Source organism: Polypterus senegalus, chromosome 6, assembly GCF_016835505.1.
Source record: "Polypterus senegalus isolate Bchr_013 chromosome 6, ASM1683550v1, whole genome shotgun sequence".
NCBI lineage: Eukaryota > Metazoa > Chordata > Cladistia > Polypteriformes > Polypteridae > Polypterus > Polypterus senegalus.
The window spans coordinates 161,392,504-161,406,923 of record NC_053159.1 but is presented as its reverse complement, the minus strand read 5'-3'; the positions used below and the strand labels follow the sequence as shown (position 1 = coordinate 161,406,923).

The 14,420-nt window shown below is 33.8% G+C and overlaps 1 protein-coding gene and 1 long non-coding RNA gene across 2 annotated transcripts in view; one reads left to right on the top strand and one right to left on the bottom strand.

Moving 5' to 3' along the window:
* Window positions 1–1,941: 1,941 nt before the first annotated feature.
* LOC120531749 lies at window positions 1,942–7,001 on the top strand. Its single transcript, XR_005634153.1, has 2 exons — window positions 1,942–2,074; window positions 5,876–7,001. It is a non-coding gene; the product is annotated as an uncharacterized LOC120531749 (long non-coding RNA).
* Window positions 7,002–10,409: 3,408 nt separating this feature from the next.
* LOC120531748 (polypeptide N-acetylgalactosaminyltransferase 5) overlaps window positions 10,410–14,420 on the bottom strand; it is a 28,325-nt gene continuing 24,314 nt past the window's right edge. The window contains exons 9-10 of the mRNA XM_039757439.1: window positions 12,264–12,422; window positions 10,410–10,908 (exon numbers count right to left, since the gene is read on the bottom strand). Coding sequence (XP_039613373.1) covers window positions 10,768–10,908; window positions 12,264–12,422 — 300 coding nt within the window. The 3' untranslated portion in view covers window positions 10,410–10,767. The remainder of the gene's footprint in view (window positions 10,909–12,263; window positions 12,423–14,420) is intronic.

Here is a 14,420-nt window from a genome sequence, read left to right as displayed (position 1 = left end):
GCTATAGAAATGACACCGAGTTTGAATGAGTCTGCACCCGAGTGTAACATTAAACCACTGGAGTCTGAAGATAACCCAGTCCCTGTGCATAGTCCTATGTCTGAGTGTGGGGAAGGACTGATAGAGTCTACAATTACTTCTCATCTACATCTTGAGCCAGTATCTAACCGTGGAACCTTTGAAGAGGAGTCTGCAGTGTTTTCTAATCAAGATATTCATTCAGCATTCAATCCTGGCGATTCAACAGCAGTACATGTAGCTAAATCAAATGTAGGTAATACCACAATTTTTGAACCTACTGTACCTGAAGATAATGTGCCATTATCCAACACTATCACTGAAGGTGATGATGATTTAAATATGGATATTACAACAACTTCTAATGATGCTGTACCTGCAGTGGCTTCTGAAACAGCATCCTTTGTAAACAATGATCTACAAACAATCAGTACTAACTCAGCAGAGGAATCTGTAACTACTTCACATCAAAACTGTGAAGAGCCACTTAGTGATGACACAGTGATGGAATGTGAACTTTCTGTATGTCCAGATATTGAGCTAACATTCAACCCTGGCGTATCACCTGAATCTGAAACCTCTTCACCTCAAGACAGTGAACACCCACATAACAATACATCAGTGATTAACTCTAAAACTAATGGACAGCAAGAGAGTGAAGCGGCAACTAACAGTAGTGCAGCAGAGGAATCTGAAACTGGTTCTCCTGAAGATCGTGCTTACTCACTTAACACATCCCTGATTATATCTGAAACTAATGGACAGCAAGAGAGTGAAATGGCGTCTAATAGTGGTGCAGCAGAGGAGTCTGAAAATGTTTCACCTCAAGACAGTGATCACTCACTTAATAATACATCAGTGATTGACTCTGAAACTAATGGACAGCGAGACACTGAGGAGGCATCCAATAGTGATGCAGCAGTGGAATCTGAGGCTGCTTCACTTCAAAGTGATAATCTGTCATTCAACAGCAGTCAGTCAGTGATAGTATCTGAATCTACTGGACAGCAAGACAGTGAGGCAGCACCTAATAGTGGGGTCTCAGTACTGAAACCTAAAACTGCTTCAAGTCTTAATGATGAGGTTGCAAATACTTCTACTGTCTCAAGAGTTGAATCTGACTCCACTTCAAATCAGCAGAGTGATTTACCACCCAACTGTGTTGTGTCAGTAGTGGATTCTGAACCTGCTCCCAAAGGAAGTGAAAATGCTTTAGAACAAGACACGGCTGAAGAGGATGCAATAGTATCTGAATCTAATTCTGAGATCAGTATTTCTGCACCTGTACCAGATTGTGCTTCTAATGTAAGTACCCCTTCTCACTTTGCTAATGAAACAACACTTCATTCTGATACAGATACAGTTGCAGCTGTTTGTGAGTCTGATATTATACTACCTGAAGCTAACGCTGAAATTAACAAACATACACCTTCTCCTGAATGTACTGAAAACTTCACCGTAACCACACCTAGAGAGGACCTTAAACCATCTGGTGAAATAAAGGAAAAAATAGAGACTACGACAGCTCACTCTAGTGATCTTCTTTCAGAATATCAATCAGATCAACCCATGTCGTTCAAAGACATTGGCTCACCTGAATGTGAATCAAGTATAATTTCTCAAGACCCTAAGCATGGGAACAATGAAATCATTTTGGATGCTTCTCCTACTGAATATAGCACAGAATCAAGTTCTGATACTGCTGAGACTGTGCAAATCTCAGATGGTCCTCAAACAGGTTCTGAAGCAAACCAACTTCCTTCCGAGGCTGAATGTGAAGTGCATGTTTTGGAATGTGACAGAGGTGGACAAGAATCCAAACCTGATACAAACACACCACTAATCTGTGAAGTAGAAGTAAATCAGTCTCAACCTGCATTAAATATCAGTGAACAAACCATTGTGAATAAAGAAAATCTGAAGATTTCAGATACTTACATTACAGACCATGAACCTGGCAAAAGTAGTCCTGTCACAAATGCAGAAGGACAGACCACATGTGATGATACTCCTGAATCTGTGCAGCAGACTGTGGTTCAGGACACCTCTGAGAAAGGTAAGAATGAGAAGTGGTTTCACTGGTAATTATGCAAATCTTTACCACTAACTTTTAAGCCTGTAAGTTTATATATATAAAAAAAAAAAAATTTGCAGAAGTAATTTTGTGCATAAGGATATGCTGCTGACAGTCTTTGCTTAATCAAGATCCTGAATTGGGTTACATGGCTCTCAGAATGTTATGATATGGTATAATGAATGACATCATAAAAACAGACTAAGCAAGTATTCTAAACAAGCTCAATTAGCAAGCCAAGAAAAAGCATCTTCTTCTTTTTAAACATTAGCTTGCCTACCTCATTGCTTAAAAGATCAACATTTTATTATTCTCTCAGTCGCTGTCAACATGGTGTTTGTCCGTCTCTCTCTGTAATGAACATACTGCAATTGGAAAATGGATAGATACATTTAATAAACTCAGGAATGGTGTAGATTATTATAATTTGCAGTATATTATAGATTCCTTAATACAGCAAAAAAAGAGTATTGGTTTTAGTACCCAAAAAAAAGAATTGGTAATTACAGAAACAGTGACAGGGTATTGAGGTGACTGGTCAGATAATCGATGTAAGTAATTGACATATTATGATGGCTTTAGCCATAAATTTGTAGTTTTAAAAATGAGGATGACTTACTCAAGACAGTTTCTTATATAATGAGAGTACTGATACTGCCTAATATGCCAAGAGTTAAATTTACCAAGACTGAAGTTGGAAGACACACTTTTTAAAATAACAGGAAAACTGTACTTAATAATAATCAGTTAAAAAGGTATACTACTCTAAATGTCAAAGAATACACATTTAATATATGTCAATTTGAATGAAGATCACCATTCTATCTAGATTTACAGCTTTATATAATGACCATTCTTTAGTTACAGCAATATCCTTACATTGAGGAGAGCCTCAGTCCAAGCCACCATATTAGGCTTGACTTACAAAGACTGCGCAGAAAGAATGATTAGAAATACTTGGGTCACTAACAGAAACAGCACGCTAGATTACCTGAATATCTGACATTACATAAAATAAATAGGATAATAAAAGTATTTTTTGAGATGTACATTGGTACTTTATTTTCTGTATACTTAATTTTAAAATAATGAAATGTTGCAGGACTTGTGCACACTATTTGTCTATTGCTTAGTTACAAAATATTTACATTTATTCTGTTCAATCGCTCTTACATTTTATTCCATTTTTTCACACATGTAAACTGTTATAATGCGTTTAATATATTTGAAAATCTTACAGACCTAAATGAGATAAATAGACCTGGAAACTACTGTATATAAAAAAGCACAATGGTTTTGTGAAGACATCCACTTTTTGATATTGAGGCTGTAACATTAAACTGTATTATAATAAATTACACTGCAACTCCTGATGAGCCATAAAATGAAGGACTGTAGCATACAGTTTGTAACACTACTGCAATTCATCGTACATTAGTATTTAGTGCTATGAACAGATGTAGCGCTTTATCTTTATTAGGGATTTAAAGTGAGCAGTAGTATACAAATATCTATCACAGGCACTACTCTCCATGGCAGTGGGAAATTGTTTATAACACAATCAAAAATAGATAATACAAATTCACAAGCAATTCAATAAAAGTAAAAACATCTACTCATCCATTTTCTGTTTATGCTTCCTCTTGCCAGGAATCCAGTTACATTAAACTGTATTATAATAAATGACACTGCAACTCCTGATGAGCTACTTGGTCTGCCAAGTGAGTAATGAGAACACTGAAAAGAAACATTCTGCCAACCAATTTAGTCTAAGAAGTTTGGAAGACAGGCATCCATTGTTCACAATCAATTCTCTTTCACAGAACTTTGTAAGACTGTGTTTTATCAGCCAGTTTATCTCCTGTAAAACAAATAATGTTTCTTTGTAAGTGCTTCATTGCAAAATTTTGTTTATACCTATAATAGCTTTAGAGGATGCTGTCATTAGTTTTAAAATGGCACATTACTTACAAGACTGAATACTTTGCGGGGAGCTAGGTAATGGATGCTAAAGCACCAATGGTTATGTTTATATTCATGTGTCTAGACAGATACTGTTATATTTATTTTTATATAAGCATTTTTCCATTAGAAGATACTAGATGTCTTTGTAGACATTTTAAGGAAATTTCACATTATGGCACTGCTTGTGATAGTGGATCAAATATATGGTGTGAAAAATGCTGAGCATATCTTTTATTGATTAGACCCACATAATCTGACTAATATGGGAACAAAACATGCTCTTTGAGATGTAGACAAGCTTTTGCATCATTAAAGCCATTTGTTTACACCCAACCAATGGCCTAGCTGACATTTCAGACTGTACACCTTAAAATGAATTAGCAGCAAACACTAACACGTCTAGCAGCTTTTAATCAACCATATAGTTCAGGGGTCCTCAATCACGGCCCTGGAGGGCCACAGTAGCTGCTGGTTTTTATTCCAGCCAGTGTCCTAATTAGAACTCAGCCCTAGCTGATAATGATAGTTGGTGTTTAACTCTATGCCTTGTTAGTGCTTTCATTCATCAAATACAAGTTTTAGCTACTTTGTAGATCAGAGGTCCACAATTACAGTGCTGGAGGTCTGCTATAGCTGCAGGTTTTCACTTTAACCAATTTTTTAATTAGAACCCTTTTATTTACTAGCAAAGCAAAATGTTTTTGGGCTTAATTTTAGTTCTCTTGCCTGTTACCATTCAGAACTCTTAAATGCCTAATTTATATTTTAGCAGCTGCATTTCAGTTTTAATTCTTGTCTGTTTTCTTAATCAAACATTAGTCAATAATGAGATGCAGATAACCAATAAACCAGCAGTTCTTCAGCTTACATGATGTGATACAAATGTTTAGAAATGAATGAAAAGGTGAATTGGAAGGACCATTAAATTTAAATCTATTCTGGTCCACAAAACACTTGGATAATGTTATCACAGAAGGAAACTCTATAGTGCAATTCAAATTGCTTTTGAATGAATGCAAGCATTAACAAGTCAAACAGTTCAATACCAAGTATCATCATCAGCATGGTCTGCTTTCTAATTAAGAAATTAGTTGGAATAAAAACCTGTAGCCATCCAGGACCATGAATGATGACCCCTGATTTAGTTAATGTGGACCCTCAAATTTGGGAGCATGGGCTTACAGCTCATTGCCGCCCCTATCACACCACAAACCACCTGGATTGGGACCCAAGTGCAGGGGGTGACACCATAGCACACACTGGAACAATGGGAGTTTGTTTTTTTTTTTATTATATATATATAAAAACAGTGGTTGGCTACAACAAAGAGAATATCTTCTTAATATTTAGAGAATATAACTTTTTTATACCATACCCAGCCTATTGTTTTATGGATTTGTTGCACTTTGTTCTCCATCTTCCTGAAGAACGCTCCACATTAACACTATAATCTCTTCCTGCAGCATTCAATGTAGAATTAACCTTTGGCTACTCCTTCATACTAAGGAGATAAAGAAAAAAAAATTGTTTAAATTACATGTATTATTCATAGTTTGAGACATAAAAACATATCTATTACATAATTGGTATCACTCCAGATGCTCCTGGTTCAATTTCAAACCTTGTCTCTATTTGTATGAAGTTTGCAGATTCTCCCACCACTATCATGTCAACAGTACTCCATAGTACTTTTCTCATAACAATGGTTAGATTGATTGGCAACTATTAATTGATCCACAGTGTGTGTCTGCACGTGTGTTCTATGACCAAAACAGACCAAACTAACTTTGTTTTTGCATCTTTGATCTGTTTATACAGGAAGCCTTGAGGAATCAGAACGAGAATTCCAAGTAAATGGTGAAGAAGCAAAAACCTTCCAGCCTACTTGTTTGGGTGACCCTGGTAAAGTCCAATTAGTAGATTTTGCTCTTGGTCATGAAGAAAGTGATGACTCTGAAAAAGCCCACTCAGGAAGTTCTGGCATCAGTCATGAAGAAACAACAGAAGAATTTGAAGACCACCAAGAACAGGCTTTATGGGGAGGATCACAACAGGAGAATGGTTCACAGGACTCTCAATCAACGAGCCCTATCCCTGATTCTCTGTCTGCAGGAGTAAAGAAACCTGACATTAACAAGAATACTCATTCTAAATATAACACAGTGTCATACCGTAAAATCAGAAAAGGAAACACCAAGCAGAGAATTGATGAGTTTGAATCAATGATGCATGCATGATCTTATGACAAAAGACTGTTGGGTATATATCAATATTTCTAACAGCTGGGAACAAAGCAAGTGTTGCATTGAATTAGTGCTCATTTACAGTAGTTATTCCCTCTCCTTAAATATTTCTCTAGCACACTTGTTAGAAAAATTGTGATTGCAGTATAAATGATTTTTAAGTTAATTAACAGTAATGAAGCTTTACAATCTTTGTAAGATCTGTGAACATATTAACATTTTTAAATCAGATCTCTACATTTTACTTCTACTCTATTTCATTGGCAACTAACAGACATACATTATAAAAAGTGTCATAAAAATCTAATCTAAATCGTTTTAATCTGAGAATGTGTCTACTGATATATGTTTAACAGACCCAGGCAAATGTCATAACACTGCAAAATATTTAATACAAATAATATTGTATTAAATATTGCAATATTGTATTTTGAAAGGAAAGAGACCTGTTAATTCATCAAATCATTTTTTTTCTCATGGAGCTCTCAGAATTTGTTTTTTTCCTGTTAAAGAGGGCCTATTGCATCTTCTTGTGAAGAAAAGTATTCTCTTGAATTTAGAAATTAAGAACATGCACTTTAGGAATCTATTATGTGGCAACTTAAAACAGGAGCATTTGCTATATTTACAAGATCTATTTACTACAATTTTCCATGCAGCAAGACTTAAGCATTGAAAATAAAAACTGAAACAGTAATAAAGTAAATTTATATTTGTTTTCCTGAACCATAAGTAAGCAGTTCACAAAGTACGAATCCTTCTACTACTAACTAAACATTGCAGCATATTCTGTGAAGGGTTGGTTACTAACTCAGAAACCTCAATTCCTGTCCTTGCAATGTACAGCACATCACATGTTCCTTAACACTAAGCGCAGCATTCTCAAACCTGATTAATCCAATTTATTAACACAGCTGGAGCACAGCCTAACCCTGGTGACACCGGGTGCAATACAGTAACCAGGACTGGACACATGCCAATTCATTACATTAATTACTGACTCACACATACAGGGCCAATTTAGAATCACCCGTTAATCTAACATACACATCTTTTGTTATGTGAGGAAACCTCATGGAAAAGCATGCATGTTGCATATAGAAAAGTGGTTGCAATATTCAAAACCAGGAAGCTGGGCACCACTGTACCACCTGTTACCTTTTAATATCAAAAGCATGGTTAAATAAAGTAAATTACAAGTGAAAATCATCAACAATTGTAAATTTGCAGGTTGCCTTTAGAGAAAAGCCAAGCAAAATGACACCTTTTATTGGCTAACTAAAAAGTTAAAAGGTGTCAATAAAAGGTGTCATTTTGCTTGGCTTTTCTCTACATTCATAATGGCTAACACAGTACAACACCCTAGTACTACAGGTTGTCTTTCAAATCTTACAAGTCATTTTTCCACATTCTTAGTTTTCTGTAAACATTATACTTGTTTTTTTATGTTTTCTGCTACCACTTCCATACCCTCGTTAAGCCTATGGTGCCGAATTAAGAACAAAGCCACCATTCTCTGTTTGCTGTAAGAGGTGACTGGAGGACTCTGGTATCAAAATAACCACTAAGCCTTAAAACCTTAACTCCAGTACTTACAATGTGAGTGGAAGTACGCATTCATAGAAGTCGTCAAAATAATATTATAAACAAACAAATTAGTGGAATAACACTGTAAGATCAGCATACTTAAGGTTAATTATACAGTTTATAAAAAAAAAAAAAAGGAATAAGTTCTGTAAGTGCCAATATGGATTATCTGGCATCTCAACCAGGAGGAGTATGGGACCTTTATCCGGACGGGAGGGACAAGATAAGGGAGCATAGGGGCGCGAAGCTCCTAGTTTTTAATATTTTCATCCCCCATTCACTAGGTGGCAGTATCAGGAGAGCAGTATCATGTAGAACTCTGTGGGTCCCATGGGAACTGCCAGGGGGTGCTGTTAGGATTCACAATCGCTACTGTTTGGGACTTCTGCCTCAACCAGAAGTGCTTCCTTTGGGCTACGCCCTGGCAGCAGATGTACTCATTGGTCCAACATAAACGATTGTCGTTCAGCCTCCTCCATTGAGTCAGAGCTGGGAGGAAGGAAGGCAACACTCATTGGTGGTAGGTGGATGGAGACAGAAGCACTGGAACGAAGAATGGAAGAAGCCTATTGTGTCTATTTGTGCTTGTGCGACCTGGAAGAAACCTTTTCTCTGAGGTATTTTATAATAAAACCCTTTGTTTTAAACTGTGCCTGTGTGTTAGTTGTATGGGGCTCAGTGCCCCTTACCTATCACAGTTCTTAGAATAAAAAGCACACAAGGATGTTTTCAGGCACTCCTCATTGAAATTTTATCTTGTGCTGAGAGTTTCCAAGAATACTCTTTTTAAATATGAAATCAACATACAGTATACAGAACATTTTCTTTGGTTATTACAATTTAACATAATACAACAAAAATGTTTTCTCTCTCATTACAGGATCATTCTTTGAGCATTTATGAATTAATTCATCTTTAAGGACTTGTGCCTTTGCAATATACATTTATTATTGATTTCCTAAAGACAGATTAACACAAGTAGATTAGAAACAGCTCATTACTGATCTGGAGATCAATAAAAAAAATCTTTTGCATAGACTGTTATTAATTTTCAGATAATGAAAGTTTAAACTTTAAAATTCACACCAGGCACACACTGCCATACTGTAGAAGAATATAATATTAAGTGCATAATGGTTTATTACATATGGTAACTCATACATAAATCTTTTGTGGGATCTTTTTGTTTAAAAATAATTGTGGGGCTATTTTTTTGGTATAAACATTCAGAACAGTATATACACTGCAAAATTAATTCAACATTTATGTTTAACCCAATGCCCACAATTATGATACATATATAAATTATCATAAATATTGTAATGTGGAGTTCTTAAATATTAAAAGATCTTAAATATTTCAATACTGTAACAAAAAAAAAAACACTGAATTGCTAAAACATTACAATACAGAATAAGCTTTAAAAATTGTAGGTGTTTGTCCTATACTTTGCTTCAGGAAGACTAAATCAGTTACTAGTACAGGGCTTCAAATGCTGCCAGTTTCATATCAACCAGTTTTTTTAATGTCTTTCTGGCAATTTTTTATAGCAATACAGTGCAACTGTAAATTTCCCTTTCTGAGAACATTCCTATAACATTTTGTGAGGTGAAAGAGATTACTACTTCCTTAATCTTTTTTTATTTCCAAATATTTTATTAGGGCAAATATTTGTGTAGATGCAAGTGAGATGGTCAGGCCAATGGTTTTAAGGCACTATTGTACGTAATGTACAAATATTTTACTTAAACATTCAGAATTCTACTCTATAATGCTACCATTTTTCAAGCATGTGTTGTGATCAAATCAGTTTCAGGCTTTTTCCCACAAATTTTAACATAATTAATGAAAAGTACTAATGAAGAATATTGTACACATTTCTAAAACTTACTCTTTAAGCATCACTGCAATACCCTAACCCTAATTTCACCAGGAATTCATGACATTTAAGGCACAAAAATGCAGCATATCATTAGAAGGCAAACATTATTTGATTACTAAAATGAGACAGTTTTACTAAAAATGTAAATACAAGTTTTCTCTCTCTCTCTTTCATTTTGGTAACAGAGCAAGAAGATACAAACACATTTCTTGAACAAATGCGACCTCTAGTGGAGAAAGTTTAGACATTAAGACTTTTCACATTCAAAAACAAGGGCAGAAAATAAAAGTTTGAGATGTGTTTCTTTGTAAATAGTAAAACATCCAGCAAACCCACCCACCCATTATCCTAAACCCACTTTATTAACACAGAGTTGCATTTATACATTATTTTATAAACATAAAATCTCACTAGCTATGTTATACATATTTTTTAAATGATACATATACACACTGCTACTGTATTCCCCTTATTCATAAGCACATCAGCACCACATCTTCATCCATGAAGTTGAATGTCTATCAAACTATGCATACAAATATACAGTAAACACAAATTAAAATTACTTACACTCCCTCCTAAATAATTGAAAATGATACACTTTAGATGATAGTCAATAAAAATAGTACAGCAAAGAATGTAGCTTTTCAATGTAAAGTCATTTCTTTAATAACTCAAATAATTAACATATGATGGGTCAGAAAATTGCATGAAAAACATTGTGAACTGTACAAAAAAAGCAGCAAGAGTAAGAACTTTTTCCAAGATATTCTTAAATTGCCTCCCCCACCTAAATACAGTACATTTACTCTACATTGTTTAGGAGTCCAGCTAACTAAAACTAAACCAAAACACAAATAATTTAGTTACATAAATTATGTACACACTTGTCAATAAGTTCTTCTTTAACCATAAGCAAATATTACATGTAAATAAAAAGTTCTTCAAAATTCAGATCTTCACTTAAAGTCTTTTTGGCCCATCAACTACTTATATTATTATTGTACAAAATAGTTTGTGAACTGCCATTTCTGGAATGGATTGCTTGGATTGCATAGTTGCAAATATGGAATCTTCTCTGTTGGTTTAGCTTCTAAACACATAGGGCGTTGAAGATGTTCTAAAATTAAATGATCTGTCTAAAGAAAATAATTAAACCACAATTAGCATCTCTACTTAAAAATACATTTGTTAAACAATATTAGCAAACAATTATTATTATGAATTTAACTGGCAAAAAGGTAATTTTTAAGATTATAAAAATTATACAAATGTTTATAATACTTTTTTGAAGGATTTCATAAATGTATCAATTCATTATGATTACTATTCACAGAAAAATACTTACTGAAACTAAATTTAAATCCTAAATCAGACAATGGATTCAATCATTTAAATATTATTTTGAATATGGATGACCACCATATACTGTATATTACATAAAAAAAGGAGCATAAGCAGACTAGCTAGAAGCTGAACAAGCAGCCACTTCCTAACTATACATTATAATTTAGCAGTGATACATGTATAAAAGTAATGTTTTGCTTAGTACCACACTCTTTTCTGGAATATTATAAATGCAACAGAAAGATAATAAGCTAAGTCATCATGTTAATACTAAAGTCATATTATGCAAGTAGTCTATTCAACTATTCGTCAGACATTTCAATATTCCTCGGAGCTTCAAAAACAAACCGTTTCTGCCAGAAAGCCATTTAGTCTTCTATGTCTCACTTGTCAAAATACATTTCTTACTAAAACTCTTGTTTTGCTTAAATGTTTTCCTTTTCACACTGAAAAGCCCACCAAGTAATTAATCAAACCAAATACAGTGATCACATTAGGCTGACTTAGCTACTATACCGGAAAAGCGAGAAGGGTACAATTTCATATATAACTTACAAAACATCTTTAGATTAGCCTGTCTATCCATATTACTCTCTAAATAAACCCATGAGACAACAATGCTGGACTTGTCATTTATAAAAATTCAATAGGTACTCTAACTCTCTGGATGTTCTATCAGTCCTTCCCTACCTAGGTCTTCAACAGGTTCTACCTATAGTCTGACAATGCCAATTTCTTGTTTATACTTGCATGTAGTTTAACTTTAATTTAACTCTTGGTCTGTTCAGTTTGACATGCTACATTAGGCTGAACAGTGGTTCAATAAAATATTTTATGCTAGAAGAAAGAGGATATGTGAGGAAACATGTTTTCCAAAAAAAAAAAAAAATCAGGTGTCAGTTCTATACGAGTGTTGCTGAAACTCAAAATGTACAACTGTACAAATACCAAAGGGTACTTTTATTCTAATAAATTTGTTGATATAACCTTCAGACCACCTGAATTTTGCACATCACAATATTTACATTTGAAATCATCACAGAAAGTTATACTGTATTAAGAAATAAATATATGTATATATAAATATATATATATATATATATATATGTCACCTTTTCCAAAGACATAACAATAAAATTGGACTTACTAATAATGGATCAGAAATTAGGGATCTGTGAAGCCACCGTATATGATGTTTTGCATTTTCACACTGTTCCAAGCCAAGAGCCCCATTTGAATCCATTATTGTTAAACAGTTATCCTGTTGCCTAATTAATCTTAACCAAGTGTAGTTCAAAGGTTGTATCTGTGATTAAGGGCAAAAGAAAGACACACAACATGAATAACTAGAAAAGGGTAAGAAAGTCCATCTTGGTGACATCAAACACAGTGCAAGAAATAACCCTTAAAAGGATACTAGATCATGTATAACAGTATTAAACAAAGAAGTGAAAAAATGATCTAACCTATTTTTGAAGTAAACAGTTTGATAGCAACACTATATCACTACGCATGTTACAGAATTATAGTCTTCATCATTAGGTTTACATATTAACATTCTGGTTAAGGTGTCTGTGTTAAGTAGAGCAGATTGTCAACTGTATACTAAACAACATTCTGCCAATACATTTTTCAGGAAAAAAACAATACAAAATTCTAAAATTACTTTTCTTCCACCTTATAATGAACTGGGAAGCTCTATCCCAGAACCAATGGACACAATATCGGAACCAACCACAAATGGAACATATATATTCATACATACTCAATCAATCAATAATTGCCAAACAAACCTTTGTTATGAGGAAAACAACAGGAGTAATGTGGAAATGGTAGTAGTGGGAAAATCTGCAAACTTTGTGCAGATGGATGCAAGACTAGGAATTGAACCAAGAGCTTCTGAAGTTGTAAGGGAGAGGCACTAGCTACTGTACCATTATTGTGCTTTTCAAAACATCAAAATTTGGTTTATATTTCTGTTAATGAAGGAAAAACTATACTATAAAGAAAAAACATTACTTTTTGAAAATATGTTCTAAGTATATCTATTATTGTGCTTATAAGCATTGTTGTTTCATTTTTGAAAATGCAAATAATAATTTATGTGATCATTAACCATCTTTTATCATAATCAAGTTTTGAACAACCTATGGAGGGGATACTAGTCCATCATTTGTCACACTCATGTATACAGTTAGACTAACACAACTGGCAATTCAGATTACAGATAAAAACTTAATTGCATAATTTTTACATGGCTGCAGAGCTTTACCTCATGAAACTCTTAGGTTCTCAAAAACACATACCCTGACACAAAAAGAACGTACAAATTCTACACAAACAATGCCGGGATTCAAGTCCAAGACACCATGGATATAAAACTGTGATAACCACTCTGTCACGCAATCACATCTGAATAAATATTCTACACCAATTTATTTTAAAATATTATGTAAATATGTGAACAAAATGTAATCTAGCTTACAGCAATCAATCATTAGGTAAGGAAGTTCAGAAACTATTAGTTTGTGAAGTGAGAGGTCTAGGAGTCTACAGATAATGAACAATCACATAGATAAAAATGATTCAATTTTGAAAGTACAGTACAAATACAATCTGAACTTACATTTTAAAGAGTCTTTCTAACATGTACCTTCTTCAACCAGATTCCCTGTTATTTTTTTCCAGTTAATCACTCAAGGCAAATGACAACTACATTTCTCTGCCACATATTTTAACACTGCTCTGTTTAATGGGTTTGTGGCTACTCTTCTTTTTTTAAAATTCTTAAAATCTTCAGATGTACTTGTATGGATTAAAAAATGAAACATTTAACAAAATAAATAACGTATTACATCATTTCGTAAAAAATGTAGGGAAATCAAAGCCAGCCTGCAAAATTCCCAAACAATGAAGTTAAAACTAAGTAACCATTCTGAATATGTCATTATTTTATATGTCACTACTTGGCACTTGCCATAGCTGCAAGCCTAGTATTAAACTTTTTACGAAAGCAAAAAGTCAGCTGATTGGCATACTTGAAAGATCTTCCCTCTACTTTTAAATATATTGAATTAAAGGTCTATTTTATTTATTTAATGTCAGTAATCTTGCCATTTCACTTAAGGGAAAGAAAAGTTTACTTATACCAAGACTAGTTACCATAATAATTGCTGCATTCAAGTCACAAATAATTATGGCTTACAAAACATATTTCCTAATATCTAATAATAAAACATAAAACACACATTGAATAAACAAACGGTCAAAACTATCATGCTAACTTTTCAAATATTTCTCCAAA